Raw genomic sequence first — 13,430 nt, forward strand, 5'->3', positions numbered from 1 at the left:
CCTCTCAACATGACCTCTGCTCTGCTTCACCCTCTCAACATGACCTCTGCTCTGCTTCACCCTCTCAACATGACCTCTGCTCTGCTTCACCCTCTCAACATGACCTCTCTGCTCTGCTTCACCCTCTCAATATGACCTCTGCTCTGCTTCACCCTCTCAACATGACCTCTGCTCTGCTTCACCCTCTCAACATGACCTCTCTGCTCTGCTTCACCCTCTCAACATGACCTCTGCTCTGCTTCACCCTCTCAACATGACGTCTCTGCTCTGCTTCACCCTCTCATGTGACCTCTGCTCTGCTTCACCCTCTCAACATGACCTCTGCTCTGCTTCACCCTCTCAACATGACCTCTGCTCTGCTTCACCCTCTCAACGTGACCTCTGCTCTGCTTCACCCTCTCAACATGACCTCTCTGCTCTGCTTCACCCTCTCAACGTGACCTCTGCTCTGCTTCACCCTCTCAACATGACCTCTCTGCTCTGCTTCACCCTCTCAACATGACCTCTGCTCTGCTTCACCCTCTCAACATGACCTCTCTGCTCTGCTTCACCCTCTCAACGTGACCTCTGCTCTGCTTCACCCTCTCAACATGACCTCTGCTCTGCTTCACCCTCTCAACGTGACCTCTGCTCTGCTTCACCCTCTCAACGTGACCTCTGCTCTGCTTCACCCTCTCAACATGACCTCTCTGCTCTGCTTCACCCTCTCAACATGACCTCTGCTCCGCTTCACCCTCTCAACATGACCTCTGCTCTGCTTCACCCCTCTCAACATGACCTCTGCTCTGCTTCACCCTCTCAACATGACCTCTGCTCTGCTTCACCCTCTCAACATGACCTCTCTGCTCTGCTTCACCCTCTCAACATGACCTCTCTGCTCTGCTTCACCCTCTCAACATGACCTCTGCTCTGCTTCACCCTCTCAACATGACCTCTGCTCTGCTTCACCCTCTCAACATGACCTCTGCTCTGCTTCACCCTCTCAACATGACCTCTGCTCTGCTTCACCCTCTCAACATGACCTCTGCTCTGCTTCACCCTCTCAACATGACCTCTCTGCTCTGCTTCACCCTCTCAACATGACCTCTGCTCTGCTTCACCCTCTCAACATGACCTCTGCTCTGCTTCACCCTCTCAACATGACCTCTGCTCTGCTTCACCCTCTCAACATGACCTCTGCTCTGCTTCACCCTCTCAACATGACCTCTGCTCTGCTTCACCCTCTCAACATGACCTCTGCTCTGCTTCACCCTCTCAACATGACCTCTGCTCTGCTTCACCCTCTCAACATGACCTCTGCTCTGCTTCACCCTCTCAACATGACCTCTGCTCTGCTTCACCTCTCAACATGACCTCTGCTCTGCTTCACCCTCTCAACATGACCTCTGCTCTGCTTCACCTCTCAACATGACCTCTGCTCTGCTTCACCCTCTCAACATGACCTCTGCTCTGCTTCACCCTCTCAACATGACCTCTGCTCTGCTTCACCCTCTCAACATGACCTCTGCTCTGCTTCACCCTCTCAACATGACCTCTCTGCTCTGCTTCACCCTCTCAACATGACCTCTGCTCTGCTTCACCCTCTCAACATGACGTCTCTGCTCTGCTTCACCCTCTCAATGTGACCTCTGCTCTGCTTCACCCTCTCAACATGACCTCTGCTCTGCTTCACCCTCTCAACATGACCCTCTGCTCTGCTTCACCCTCTCAACGTGACCTCTGCTCTGCTTCACCCTCTCAACATGACCTCTCTGCTCTGCTTCACCCTCTCAACGTGACCTCTGCTCTGCTTCACCCTCTCAACATGACCTCTCTGCTCTGCTTCACCCTCTCAACATGACCTCTGCTCTGCTTCACCCTCTCAACATGACCTCTCTGCTCTGCTTCACCCTCTCAACGTGACCTCTGCTCTGCTTCACCCTCTCAACATGACCTCTGCTCTGCTTCACCCTCTCAACGTGACCTCTGCTCTGCTTCACCCTCTCAACGTGACCTCTGCTCTGCTTCACCCTCTCAACATGACCTCTCTGCTCTGCTCCACCCTCTCAACATGACCTCTGCTCCGCTTCACCCTCTCAACATGACCTCTGCTCTGCTTCACCCTCTCAACATGACCTCTGCTCTGCTTCACCCTCTCAACATGACCTCTGCTCTGCTTCACCCTCTCAACATGACCTCTCTGCTCTGCTTCACCCTCTCAACATGACCTCTCTGCTCTGCTTCACCCTCTCAACATGACCTCTGCTCTGCTTCACCCTCTCAACATGACCTCTGCTCTGCTTCACCCTCTCAACATGACCTCTGCTCTGCTTCACCCTCTCAACATGACCTCTGCTCTGCTTCACCCTCTCAACATGACCTCTGCTCTGCTTCACACCTCATCAACATGACCTCTCTGCTCTGCTTCACCCTCTCAACATGACCTCTGCTCTGCTTCACCCTCTCAACATGACCTCTGCTCTGCTTCACCCTCTCAACATGACCTCTGCTCTGCTTCACCCTCTCAACATGACCTCTGCTCTGCTTCACCCTCTCAACATGACCTCTGCTCTGCTTCACCCTCTCAACATGACCTCTGCTCTGCTTCACCCTCTCAACATGACCTCTGCTCTGCTTCACCCTCTCAACATGACCTCTGCTCTGCTTCACCCTCTCAACATGACCTCTGCTCTGCTTCACCCTCTCAACATGACCTCTGCTCTGCTTCACCCTCTCAACATGACCTCTGCTCTGCTTCACCCTCTCAACATGACCTTGCTCTGCTTCACCCTCTCAACATGACCTCTGCTCTGCTTCACCCTCTCAACATGACCTCTGCTCTGCTTCACCCTCTCAACATGACCTCTGCTCTGCTTCACCCTCTCAACATGACCTCTGCTCTGCTTCACCCTCTCAACGTGACCTCTGCTCTGCTTCACCCTCTCAACGTGACCTCTGCTCTGCTTCACCCTCTCAACATGACCTCTCTGCTCTGCTTCACCCTCTCAACGTGACCTCTGCTCTGCTTCACCCTCTCAACATGACCTCTGCTCCGCTTCACCCTCTCAACATGACCTCTGCTCTGCTTCACCCTCTCAACATGACCTCTGCTCTGCTTCACCCTCTCAACATGACCTCTCTGCTCTGCTTCACCCTCTCAACATGACCTCTGCTCTGCTTCACCCTCTCAACATGACCTCTCTGCTCTGCTTCACCCTCTCACATGACCTCTGCTCTGCTTCACCCTCTCAACATGACCTCTGCTCTGTTTGACCCTCTCAACATGACCTCTGCTCTGCTTCACCCTCTCACATGACCTCTGCTCTGCTTCACCCTCTCAACATGACCTCTCTGCTCTGCTTCACCCTCTCAACATGACCTCTCTGCTCTGCTTCACCCTCTCAACATGACCTCTGCTCTGCTTCACCCTCTCAACATGACCTCTGCTCTGCTTCACCCTCTCAACATGACCTCTCTGCTCTGCTTCACCCTCTCAATATGACCTCTGCTCTGCTTCACCCTCTCAACATGACCTCTGCTCTGCTTTCACCCTCTCAACATGACCTCTGCTCTGCTTCACCCTCTCAACGTGACCTCTGCTCTGCTTCACCCTCTCAACATGACACTCCTCTGCTCTGCTTCACCCTCTCAACATGACCTCTGCTCTGCTTCACCCTCTCAACATGACCTCTGCTCTGCTTCACCCTCTCAACATGACCTCTGCTCTGCTTCACCCTCTCAACATGACCTCTGCTCTGCTTTCACCCTCTCAACATGACCTCTGCTCTGCTTCACCCTCTCAACATGACCTCTGCTCTGCTTCACCCTCTCAACATGACCTCTCTGCTCTGCTTCACCCTCTCAATATGACCTCTGCTCTGCTTCACCCTCTCAACATGACCTCTGCTCTGCTTCACCCTCTCAACATGACCTCTCTGCTCTGCTTCACCCTCTCAACATGACCTCTGCTCTGCTTCACCCTCTCAACATGACGTCTCTGCTCTGCTTCACCCTCTCAATGTGACCTCTGCTCTGCTTCACCCTCTCAACATGACCTCTCTGCTCTGCTTCACCCTCTCAACATGACCTCTGCTCTGCTTCACCCTCTCAACGTGACCTCTGCTCTGCTTCACCCTCTCAACATGACCTCTCTGCTCTGCTTCACCCTCTCAACGTGACCTCTGCTCTGCTTCACCCTCTCAACATGACCTCTCTGCTCTGCTTCACCCTCTCAACATGACCTCTGCTCTGCTTCACCCTCTCAACATGACCTCTCTGCTCTGCTTCACCCTCTCAACGTGACCTCTGCTCTGCTTCACCCTCTCAACATGACCTCTGCTCTGCTTCACCCTCTCAACGTGACCTCTGCTCTGCTTCACCCTCTCAACGTGACCTCTGCTCTGCTTCACCCTCTCAACATGACCTCTCTGCTCTGCTTCACCTCTCAACATGACCTCTGCTCCGCTTCACCCTCTCAACATGACCTCTGCTCTGCTTCACCCTCTCAACATGACCTCTGCTCTGCTTCACCCTCTCAACATGACCTCTGCTCTGCTTCACCCTCTCAACATGACCTCTCTGCTCTGCTTCACCCTCTCAACATGACCTCTCTGCTCTGCTTCACCCTCTCAACATGACCTCTGCTCTGCTTCACCCTCTCAACATGACCTCTGCTCTGCTTCACCCTCTCAACATGACCTCTGCTCTGCTTCACCCTCTCAACATGACCTCTGCTCTGCTTCACCCTCTCAACATGACCTCTGCTCTGCTTCACCCTCTCAACATGACCTCTCTGCTCTGCTTCACCTCTCAACATGACCTCTGCTCTGCTTCACCCTCTCAACATGACCTCTGCTCTGCTTCACCCTCTCAACATGACCTCTGCTCTGCTTCACCCTCTCAACATGACCTCTGCTCTGCTTCACCCTCTCAACATGACCTCTGCTCTGCTTCACCCTCTCAACATGACCTCTGCTCTGCTTCACCCTCTCAACATGACCTCTGCTCTGCTTCACCCTCTCAACATGACCTCTGCTCTGCTTCACCCTCTCAACATGACCTCTGCTCTGCTTCACCCTCTCAACATGACCTCTGCTCTGCTTCACCCTCTCAACATGACCTCTGCTCTGCTTCACCCTCTCAACATGACCTCTGCTCTGCTTCACCCTCTCAACATGACCTCTGCTCTGCTTCACCCTCTCAACATGACCTCTGCTCTGCTTCACCCTCTCAACATGACCTCTCTGCTCTGCTTCACCCTCTCAACATGACCTCTGCTCTGCTTCACCCTCTCAACGTGACCTCTGCTCTGCTTCACCCTCTCAACATGACCTCTGCTCTGCTTCACCCTCTCAACATGACCTCTGCTCTGCTTCACCCTCTCAACGTGACCTCTGCTCTGCTTCACCCTCTCAACATGACCTCTCTGCTCTGCTTCACCCTCTCAACGTGACCTCTGCTCTGCTTCACCCTCTCAACATGACCTCTCTGCTCTGCTTCACCCTCTCAACATGACCTCTGCTCTGCTTCACCCTCTCAACATGACCTCTCTGCTCTGCTTCACCCTCTCAACGTGACCTCTGCTCTGCTTCACCCTCTCAACATGACCTCTGCTCTGCTTCACCCTCTCAACGTGACCTCTGCTCTGCTTCACCCTCTCAACGTGACCTCTGCTCTGCTTCACCCTCTCAACATGACCTCTCTGCTCTGCTTCACCCTCTCAACATGACCTCTGCTCCGCTTTACCCTCTCAACATGACCTCTGCTCTGCTTCACCCTCTCAACATGACCTCTGCTCTGCTTCACCCTCTCAACATGACCTCTGCTCTGCTTCACCCTCTCAACATGACCTCTCTGCTCTGCTTCACCCTCTCAACATGACCTCTCTGCTCTGCTTCACCCTCTCAACATGACCTCTGCTCTGCTTCACCCTCTCAACATGACCTCTGCTCTGCTTCACCCTCTCAACATGACCTCTGCTCTGCTTCACCCTCTCAACATGACCTCTGCTCTGCTTCACCCTCTCAACATGACCTCTGCTCTGCTTCACCCTCTCAACATGACCTCTCTGCTCTGCTTCACCCTCTCAACATGACCTCTGCTCTGCTTCACCCTCTCAACATGACCTCTGCTCTGCTTCACCCTCTCAACATGACCTCTGCTCTGCTTCACCCTCTCAACATGACCTCTGCTCTGCTTCACCCTCTCAACATGACCTCTGCTCTGCTTCACCCTCTCAACATGACCTCTGCTCTGCTTCACCCTCTCAACATGACCTCTGCTCTGCTTCACCCTCTCAACATGACCTCTGCTCTGCTTCACCCTCTCAACATGACCTCTGCTCTGCTTCACCCTCTCAACATGACCTCTGCTCTGCTTCACCCTCTCAACATGACCTCTCTGCTCTGCTTCACCCTCTCAACATGACCTCTCTGCTCTGCTTCACCCTCTCAACATGACCTCTCTGCTCCGCTTCACCCTCTCAACATGACCTCTGCTCCGCTTCAGGAGTGCGCAAGTACGGCAAGGACTTCCAGGCCATCGCCGACGTCATCGGGAACAAGACGCTCGGACAGGTCAAGAATTTCTTCGTCAACTACCGGCGGCGTTTCAACCTGGAGGAGGTGCTTCAGGAGTGGGAGGCGGAGCAAGGGACCAATGGGGACGGTGCCGTCTCGGGGGAGGAGGGAAAGAACCTGTCTGCCACACCTTCAGGGAAGAGCACCGACGAGGAAGATGAAGAGGTCAGTGACATGAGGTCACTTATATGTGTCAACATGACTGAGCAGGAAGATGAAGATGAATACATCACATTGATGTATTTGGAGAGTTACTCTGCTAAAGTCTCCACTTTGACCAATTATTGGAGCAGAAGAAAAACAATATGAGGTCATCCTAAATAGCATGATCACACATGCTGCTAAATAGCATGATCACACATGCTGCTAAATAGCATGATCACACATGCTGCTAAATAGCATGATCACACATGCTGCTAAATAGCATGATCACACATGCTGCTAAATAGCATGATCACACATGCTGCTAAATAGCATGATCACACATGCTGCTAAATAGCATGATCACACATGCTGCTAAATAGCATGATCACACATGCTGCTAAATAGCATGATCACACATGCTGCTAAATAGCATGATCACACATGCTGCTAAATAGCATGATTACACATGCTGCTAAATAGCATCATCACGCATGCTGCTAAATAGCATGATTACACATGCTGCTAAATAGCATGATCACACATGCTGCTAAATAGCATGATCACACATGCTGCTAAATAGCATGATCACACATGCTGCTAAATAGCATGATCACACATGCTGCTAAATAGCATGATCACACATGCTGCTAAATAGCATGATCACACATGCTGCTAAATAGCATGATCACACATGCTGCTAAATAGCATGATCACACATGCTGCTAAATAGCATGATCACACATGCTGCTAAATAGCATGATCACACATGCTGCTAAATAGCATGATCACACATGCTGCTAAATAGCATGATCACACATGCTGCTAAATAGCATGATCACACATGCTGCTAAATAGCATGATTACACATGCTGCTAAATAGCATGATCACACATGCGGCTAAATAGCATGATCACACATGCTGCTAAATAGCATGATCACACATGCTGCTAAATAGCATGATCACACATGCTGCTAAATAGCATGATTACACATGCTGCTAAATAGCATGATCACACATGCTGCTAAATAGCATGATCACACATGCTGCTAAATAGCATGATCACACATGCTGCTAAATAGCATCATCACGCATGCTGCTAAATAGCATGATTACACATGCTGCTAAATAGCATGATCACACATGCTGCTAAATAGCATGATCACACATGCTGCTAAATAGCATGATCACACATGCTGCTAAATAGCATGATCACACATGCTGCTAAATAGCATCATCACGCATGCTGCTAAATAGCATGATTACACATGCTGCTAAATAGCATGATCACACATGCTGCTAAATAGCATGATTACACATGCTGCTAAATAGCATGATCACGCATGCTGCTAAATAGCATGATCACACATGCTGCTAAATAGCATGATCACACATGCTGCTAAATAGCATGATCACACATGCTGCTAAATAGCATGATCACACATGCTGCTAAATAGCATGATCACACATGCTGCTAAATAGCATGATCACACATGCTGCTAAATAGCATGATCACACATGCTGCTAAATAGCATGATCACACATGCTGCTAAATAGCATGATCACACATGCTGCTAAATAGCATCATCACGCATGCTGCTAAATAGCATGATTACACATGCTGCTAAATAGCATGATCACACATGCTGCTAAATAGCATGATTACACATGCTGCTAAATAGCATGATCACGCATGCTGCTAAATAGCATGATCACACATGCTGCTAAATAGCATGATCACACATGCTGCTAAATAGCATGATCACACATGCTGCTAAATAGCATGATCACACATGCTGCTAAATAGCATGATCACACATGCTGCTAAATAGCATGATCACACATGCTGCTAAATAGCATGATCACACATGCTGCTAAATAGCATGATCACACATGCTGCTAAATAGCATGATCACACATGCTGCTAAATAGCATGATCACACATGCTGCTAAATAGCATGATCACGCATGCTGCTAAATAGCATCATCACGCATGCTGCTAAATAGCATGATTACACATGCTGCTAAATAGCATGATCACACATGCTGCTAAATAGCATGATTACACATGCTGCTAAATAGCATGATCACGCATGCTGCTAAATAGCATGATCACACATGCTGCTAAATAGCATGATCACACATGCTGCTAAATAGCATGATCACACATGCTGCTAAATAGCATGATCACACATGCTGCTAAATAGCATGATCACACATGCTGCTAAATAGCATGATCACACATGCTGCTAAATAGCATGATCACACATGCTGCTAAATAGCATGATCACACATGCTGCTAAATAGCATGATCACACATGCTGCTAAATAGCATGATCACACATGCTGCTAAATAGCATGATCACACATGCTGCTAAATAGCATGATCACACATGCTGCTAAATAGCATGATCACACATGCTGCTAAATAGCATGATCACACATGCTGCTAAATAGCATGATCACACATGCTGCTAAATAGCATGATCACGCATGCTGCTAAATAGCATCATCACGCATGCTGCTAAATAGCATGATTACACATGCTGCTAAATAGCATGATCACACATGCTGCTAAATAGCATGATTACACATGCTGCTAAATAGCATGATCACGCATGCTGCTAAATAGCATGATCACACATGCTGCTAAATAGCATGATCACACATGCTGCTAAATAGCATGATCACACATGCTGCTAAATAGCATGATCACACATGCTGCTAAATAGCATGATCACACATGCTGCTAAATAGCATGATCACACATGCTGCTAAATAGCATGATCACACATGCTGCTAAATAGCATGATCACACATGCTGCTAAATAGCATGATCACACATGCTGCTAAATAGCATGATCACACATGCTGCTAAATAGCATGATCACGCATACTGCTAAAAAGGACTATCCTAAATACTTCTTAGATGGAAATGTAAAAAATGACAATATGAAGGAAGTATTTCAAAGTACTTTGTGAACATTGGAGCAAATCTGGAGGAAAAGATTCCAGATCGTGACTTGAATGACACCATAGATACAACTCTATGTTCCTAGAAGAGGAAATAATCAATATTGTTCAATAAGGTCAATCAAAGACCTCAACTGATTGCTACAAAATTGCTATGAAAATGATGGAAAATTTTATTGAAGAGATTTCAGAACCTTTAGCATAAATCAGCAACCTATCATTTCAAACATCAAATGAACATTTATAAGACTGGAGACAAACTACTCACTTGTTTCTCTACTTCCACCATTTTCTACAGTCATTGAACAAGTGTTTAACAACAGATGAGACAAACTAATGTGTAAACACTCCCAGACAAGCAATGCAGACACAGAGTCAACATCCATGGCAGTAATGGAAATAATGGAAGAGATGTTAAAAAATGTGCTGCTGCAGAGTTAAGGGGTTTAACAATAACATTTGACACAATTCATCTTAAAGGCCTACTAAAATGAATTTTTCTTATTTAAACGGGGATAGCAGATCCATTCTATGTGTCATACTTGATCATTTCGCGATATTGCCAATATTTTTGCTGAAAGGATTTAGTAGAGAACATCGACGATAAAGTTCGCAACTTTTGGTCGCTGATAAAAAAGCCTTGCCTGTACCGGAAGTAGCGTGACGTCACAGGTTGAAAGGCTCCTCACATTTCCCCATTGTTTACACCAGCAGCGAGAGCGATTCGGACCGAGAAAGCGACGATTACCCCATTAATTTGAGCGAGGATGAAAGATTTGTGGATGAGGAACGTGAGAGTGAAGGACTAGAGTGCAGTGCAGGACGTATCTTTTTTCGCTCTGACCGTAACTTAGGTACAAGCTGGCTCATTGGATTCCACACTTTCTCCTTTTTCTATTGTGGATCACGGATTTGTATTTTAAACCACCTCGGATACTATATCCTCTTGAAAATGAGAGTCGAGAACGCGAAATGGACATTCACAGTGACTTTTATCTCCACGACAATACATCGGCGAAGCTCTTTAGCTACGGAGCTAACGTGATAGCATCGTGCTTAAATGCAGATAGAAACAAAATAAATAAACCCCTGACTGGAAGGATAGACAGAAGATCAACAATACTATTAAACCATGGACATGTAACCACACGGTTAATGCTGTACCGCCTGGCAAAGCCTAGCAATGCTGTTGCTAACGACGCCATTGAAGCTAACTTAGCCACGTTTTCAACCGGAAGTTTCTCTGGAAATTTAAAATTGCACTTTATAAGTTAACCCGGCCGTATTGGCATGTGTTGCAATGTTAAGATTTCATCATTGATATATAAACTATCAGACTGCGTGGTCGCTAGTAGTGGGTTTCAGTAGGCCTTTAAAGGTAAATTGAGCAAATTGGCTATTTCTGGCAATTTATTTAAGTGTGTATCAAACTGGTAGCCCTTCGCATTAATCAGTACCCAAGAAGTAGCTCTTGGTTACAAAAAGGTTGGTGAGCCCTGGCCTACATGTAGTAAATATATGCTAGCATGTTAGCATGTATGTCCATGAGTCATTGCGTGGGCTAGCATGCTAACATGGTTGTTATTGACAATAAAGTTGACATACCGAACTCCATGGCTCCTTTAATGATGTTGAAAATGTCCTCTTAAACTAGGGACTTTATTTCTTTGATATTTTCTTATTGAAGATTATACTGATGTTATTTTCAAGGCTTTTGAACATTTCTACGTGCATCTTTACTCATGTTAAATATGTTGGCCCTGCCATGTACCTCTGCAGCTGGGATAGGCTCCAGCCACCCCGAGAGGGACAAGCGGTAGAAAATGGATGAGTGAATGGACGGAGGGAAATATTTGTTTCAATTTAAACAACTTGACGCACATATTGGGCTTTGACTTTGTCTGAATTCACTGGCTGGGGGAAAGTAGCCATGTGTGTCCCAATGCTTTAAACACTTGGCGGGTAAACAGGCATACTCCTAGTCATTTTCTATGTCAACAAAGTAAGCATGCCTGATAGAAAACACTCAAAAGTCATTAGTCTGCTTCTCTTCTGGTATCTGCCATACTTGTTGTCATGGTGAAGACATCTTGAACATCTTCTCTTTGACGCTATCCATCGAAACCATGTCAGATCAATATGTACCTTCATCTATCAATCTATCCTGACAACCCTGATTGTTAGCGATCAATAACTATTGTAAGTCATCAATAAGTCATGAATCCCTTATTAGTTATAACTATTAAACCAAGTTGTAAGTCATCAATAAGTCAGACATTGTGTATGAAGTGATTTAAGCTCCGCCCCCTCTTCTTCTTCAAAGGCTCAAGTCAGCTCAGGTGCGTCACCTGGCTCATCGTCCTCTCAGGCAGCGGTGGCATCAAGCCCCGCCTCCGCCCTCCATCAGCCCCCGCCCCTCCTGCGCCCCTCCCTGCCGGCCACGCCCTCTTTGCATCGCCAGCCGCCGCCTCTACAACAGCAGGCTCGCTTCCTGCAGCCCCGCCCCTCCCTGCAGCAGCCTCCGCCTCTCATCCGTCCGACCAATCCCCCGCCCCCACGTCTAAACCCCCGCCCTTCCGTGTCCACGCCCCTCGCCGCTAGTGCAGGGGCGACGAGTGCAAGCGGCGCTCAGCAGCCCGCCATTGTGGCGGCCAACCAATCAGACTCCTCCTCCCTCCACTGACCAACCAATCAGACTCCTCCTCCCTCCACTGACCAACCAGGACCAGCTGGTCAACAACAGTCAAGACAAATGTAGATCATGTACAGAAAGCTATCTGCTGGGATAGGCTCCAGCATTCATTTTTCTTTTTTCTGTATACATTCAATCAATCATGTACATCGTGATCAATAAGTTTGGTATAGTAATACAAACTGATGATTTACATGCTAATCAATAAGTTTGGTATAGAAATACAAACTGATGATTAATGTGCTAATCAATAAGTTTGGTATTGAAATACAAATGGATGATTTACATGCTAATCAATAAGTTTGATGCCACTAGCTGAAGGTTGAAGTGTTTATTGAAAGGTTTGTGTTGTTAAAACAAGAACTTAAGTTGATTACAATTAAAATGTATTAGAAACGGATCTATTGATATGATCAATCATTGTCCATCTTCTTTATGATGTCATCAGACTGTGCTGCCATGACAACAGAAAGGCATTGATCAAGGGGGTCCCTACGTGTGATGTCTATTGCAGTGGACCAAGGGGGTCCCTACGTGTGATGTCTATTGCAGTGGACCAAGGGGGTCCCTACGTGTGATGTCTATTGCAGTGGACCAAGGGGGTCCCTACATGTGATGTCATGTGGACACCAGACCAGAGTGGTAGCAGACACCAGACCAGAGTGGTAGCAGACACCAGACCAGAGTGGTAGCAGAGAAGAAGAAGATGATCATGTGAGTAAAAAGAGTAGAATGTTAGACTTGTGATCTTCACGCAGTCAAACAATTGATGTTCTGATTTAGTTGTGAAGAAGTACCTTGAAAGGTCAAACGTCACGCTGCCAACAGGAAGTGTGACCATCACATATCACGCTGCCAACAGGAAGTGTGACCATCACATATCACGCTGCCAACAGGAAGTGTGACCATCACATATCACGCTGCCAACAGGAAGTGTGACCATCACATGTCACGCTGCCAACAGGAAGTGTGACCATCACATATCTCGCTGCCAACAGGAAGTGTGACCATCACATATCACGCTGCCAACAGGAAGTGTGACCATCACATATCACGCTGCCAACAG

At 47.8% G+C, this 13,430-nt stretch overlaps 1 protein-coding gene across 3 annotated transcripts in view; it reads left to right on the forward strand.

The window, feature by feature from the left end:
* Positions 1–12,758, forward strand: part of rcor3 (REST corepressor 3) — a 42,959-nt gene extending 30,201 nt beyond the window's left edge. For all 3 annotated transcript variants that reach the window (XM_062033116.1, XM_062033114.1, XM_062033117.1), the window contains 2 exons: positions 6,487–6,722; positions 11,996–12,758. In XM_062033116.1, coding sequence (XP_061889100.1) covers positions 6,487–6,722; positions 11,996–12,355 — 596 coding nt within the window. In that variant the 3' untranslated portion in view covers positions 12,356–12,758. The remainder of the gene's footprint in view (positions 1–6,486; positions 6,723–11,995) is intronic.
* Positions 12,759–13,430: the final 672 nt, after the last annotated feature.

Source organism: Entelurus aequoreus, linkage group LG22 (genome assembly GCF_033978785.1).
Source record: "Entelurus aequoreus isolate RoL-2023_Sb linkage group LG22, RoL_Eaeq_v1.1, whole genome shotgun sequence".
NCBI lineage: Eukaryota > Metazoa > Chordata > Actinopteri > Syngnathiformes > Syngnathidae > Entelurus > Entelurus aequoreus.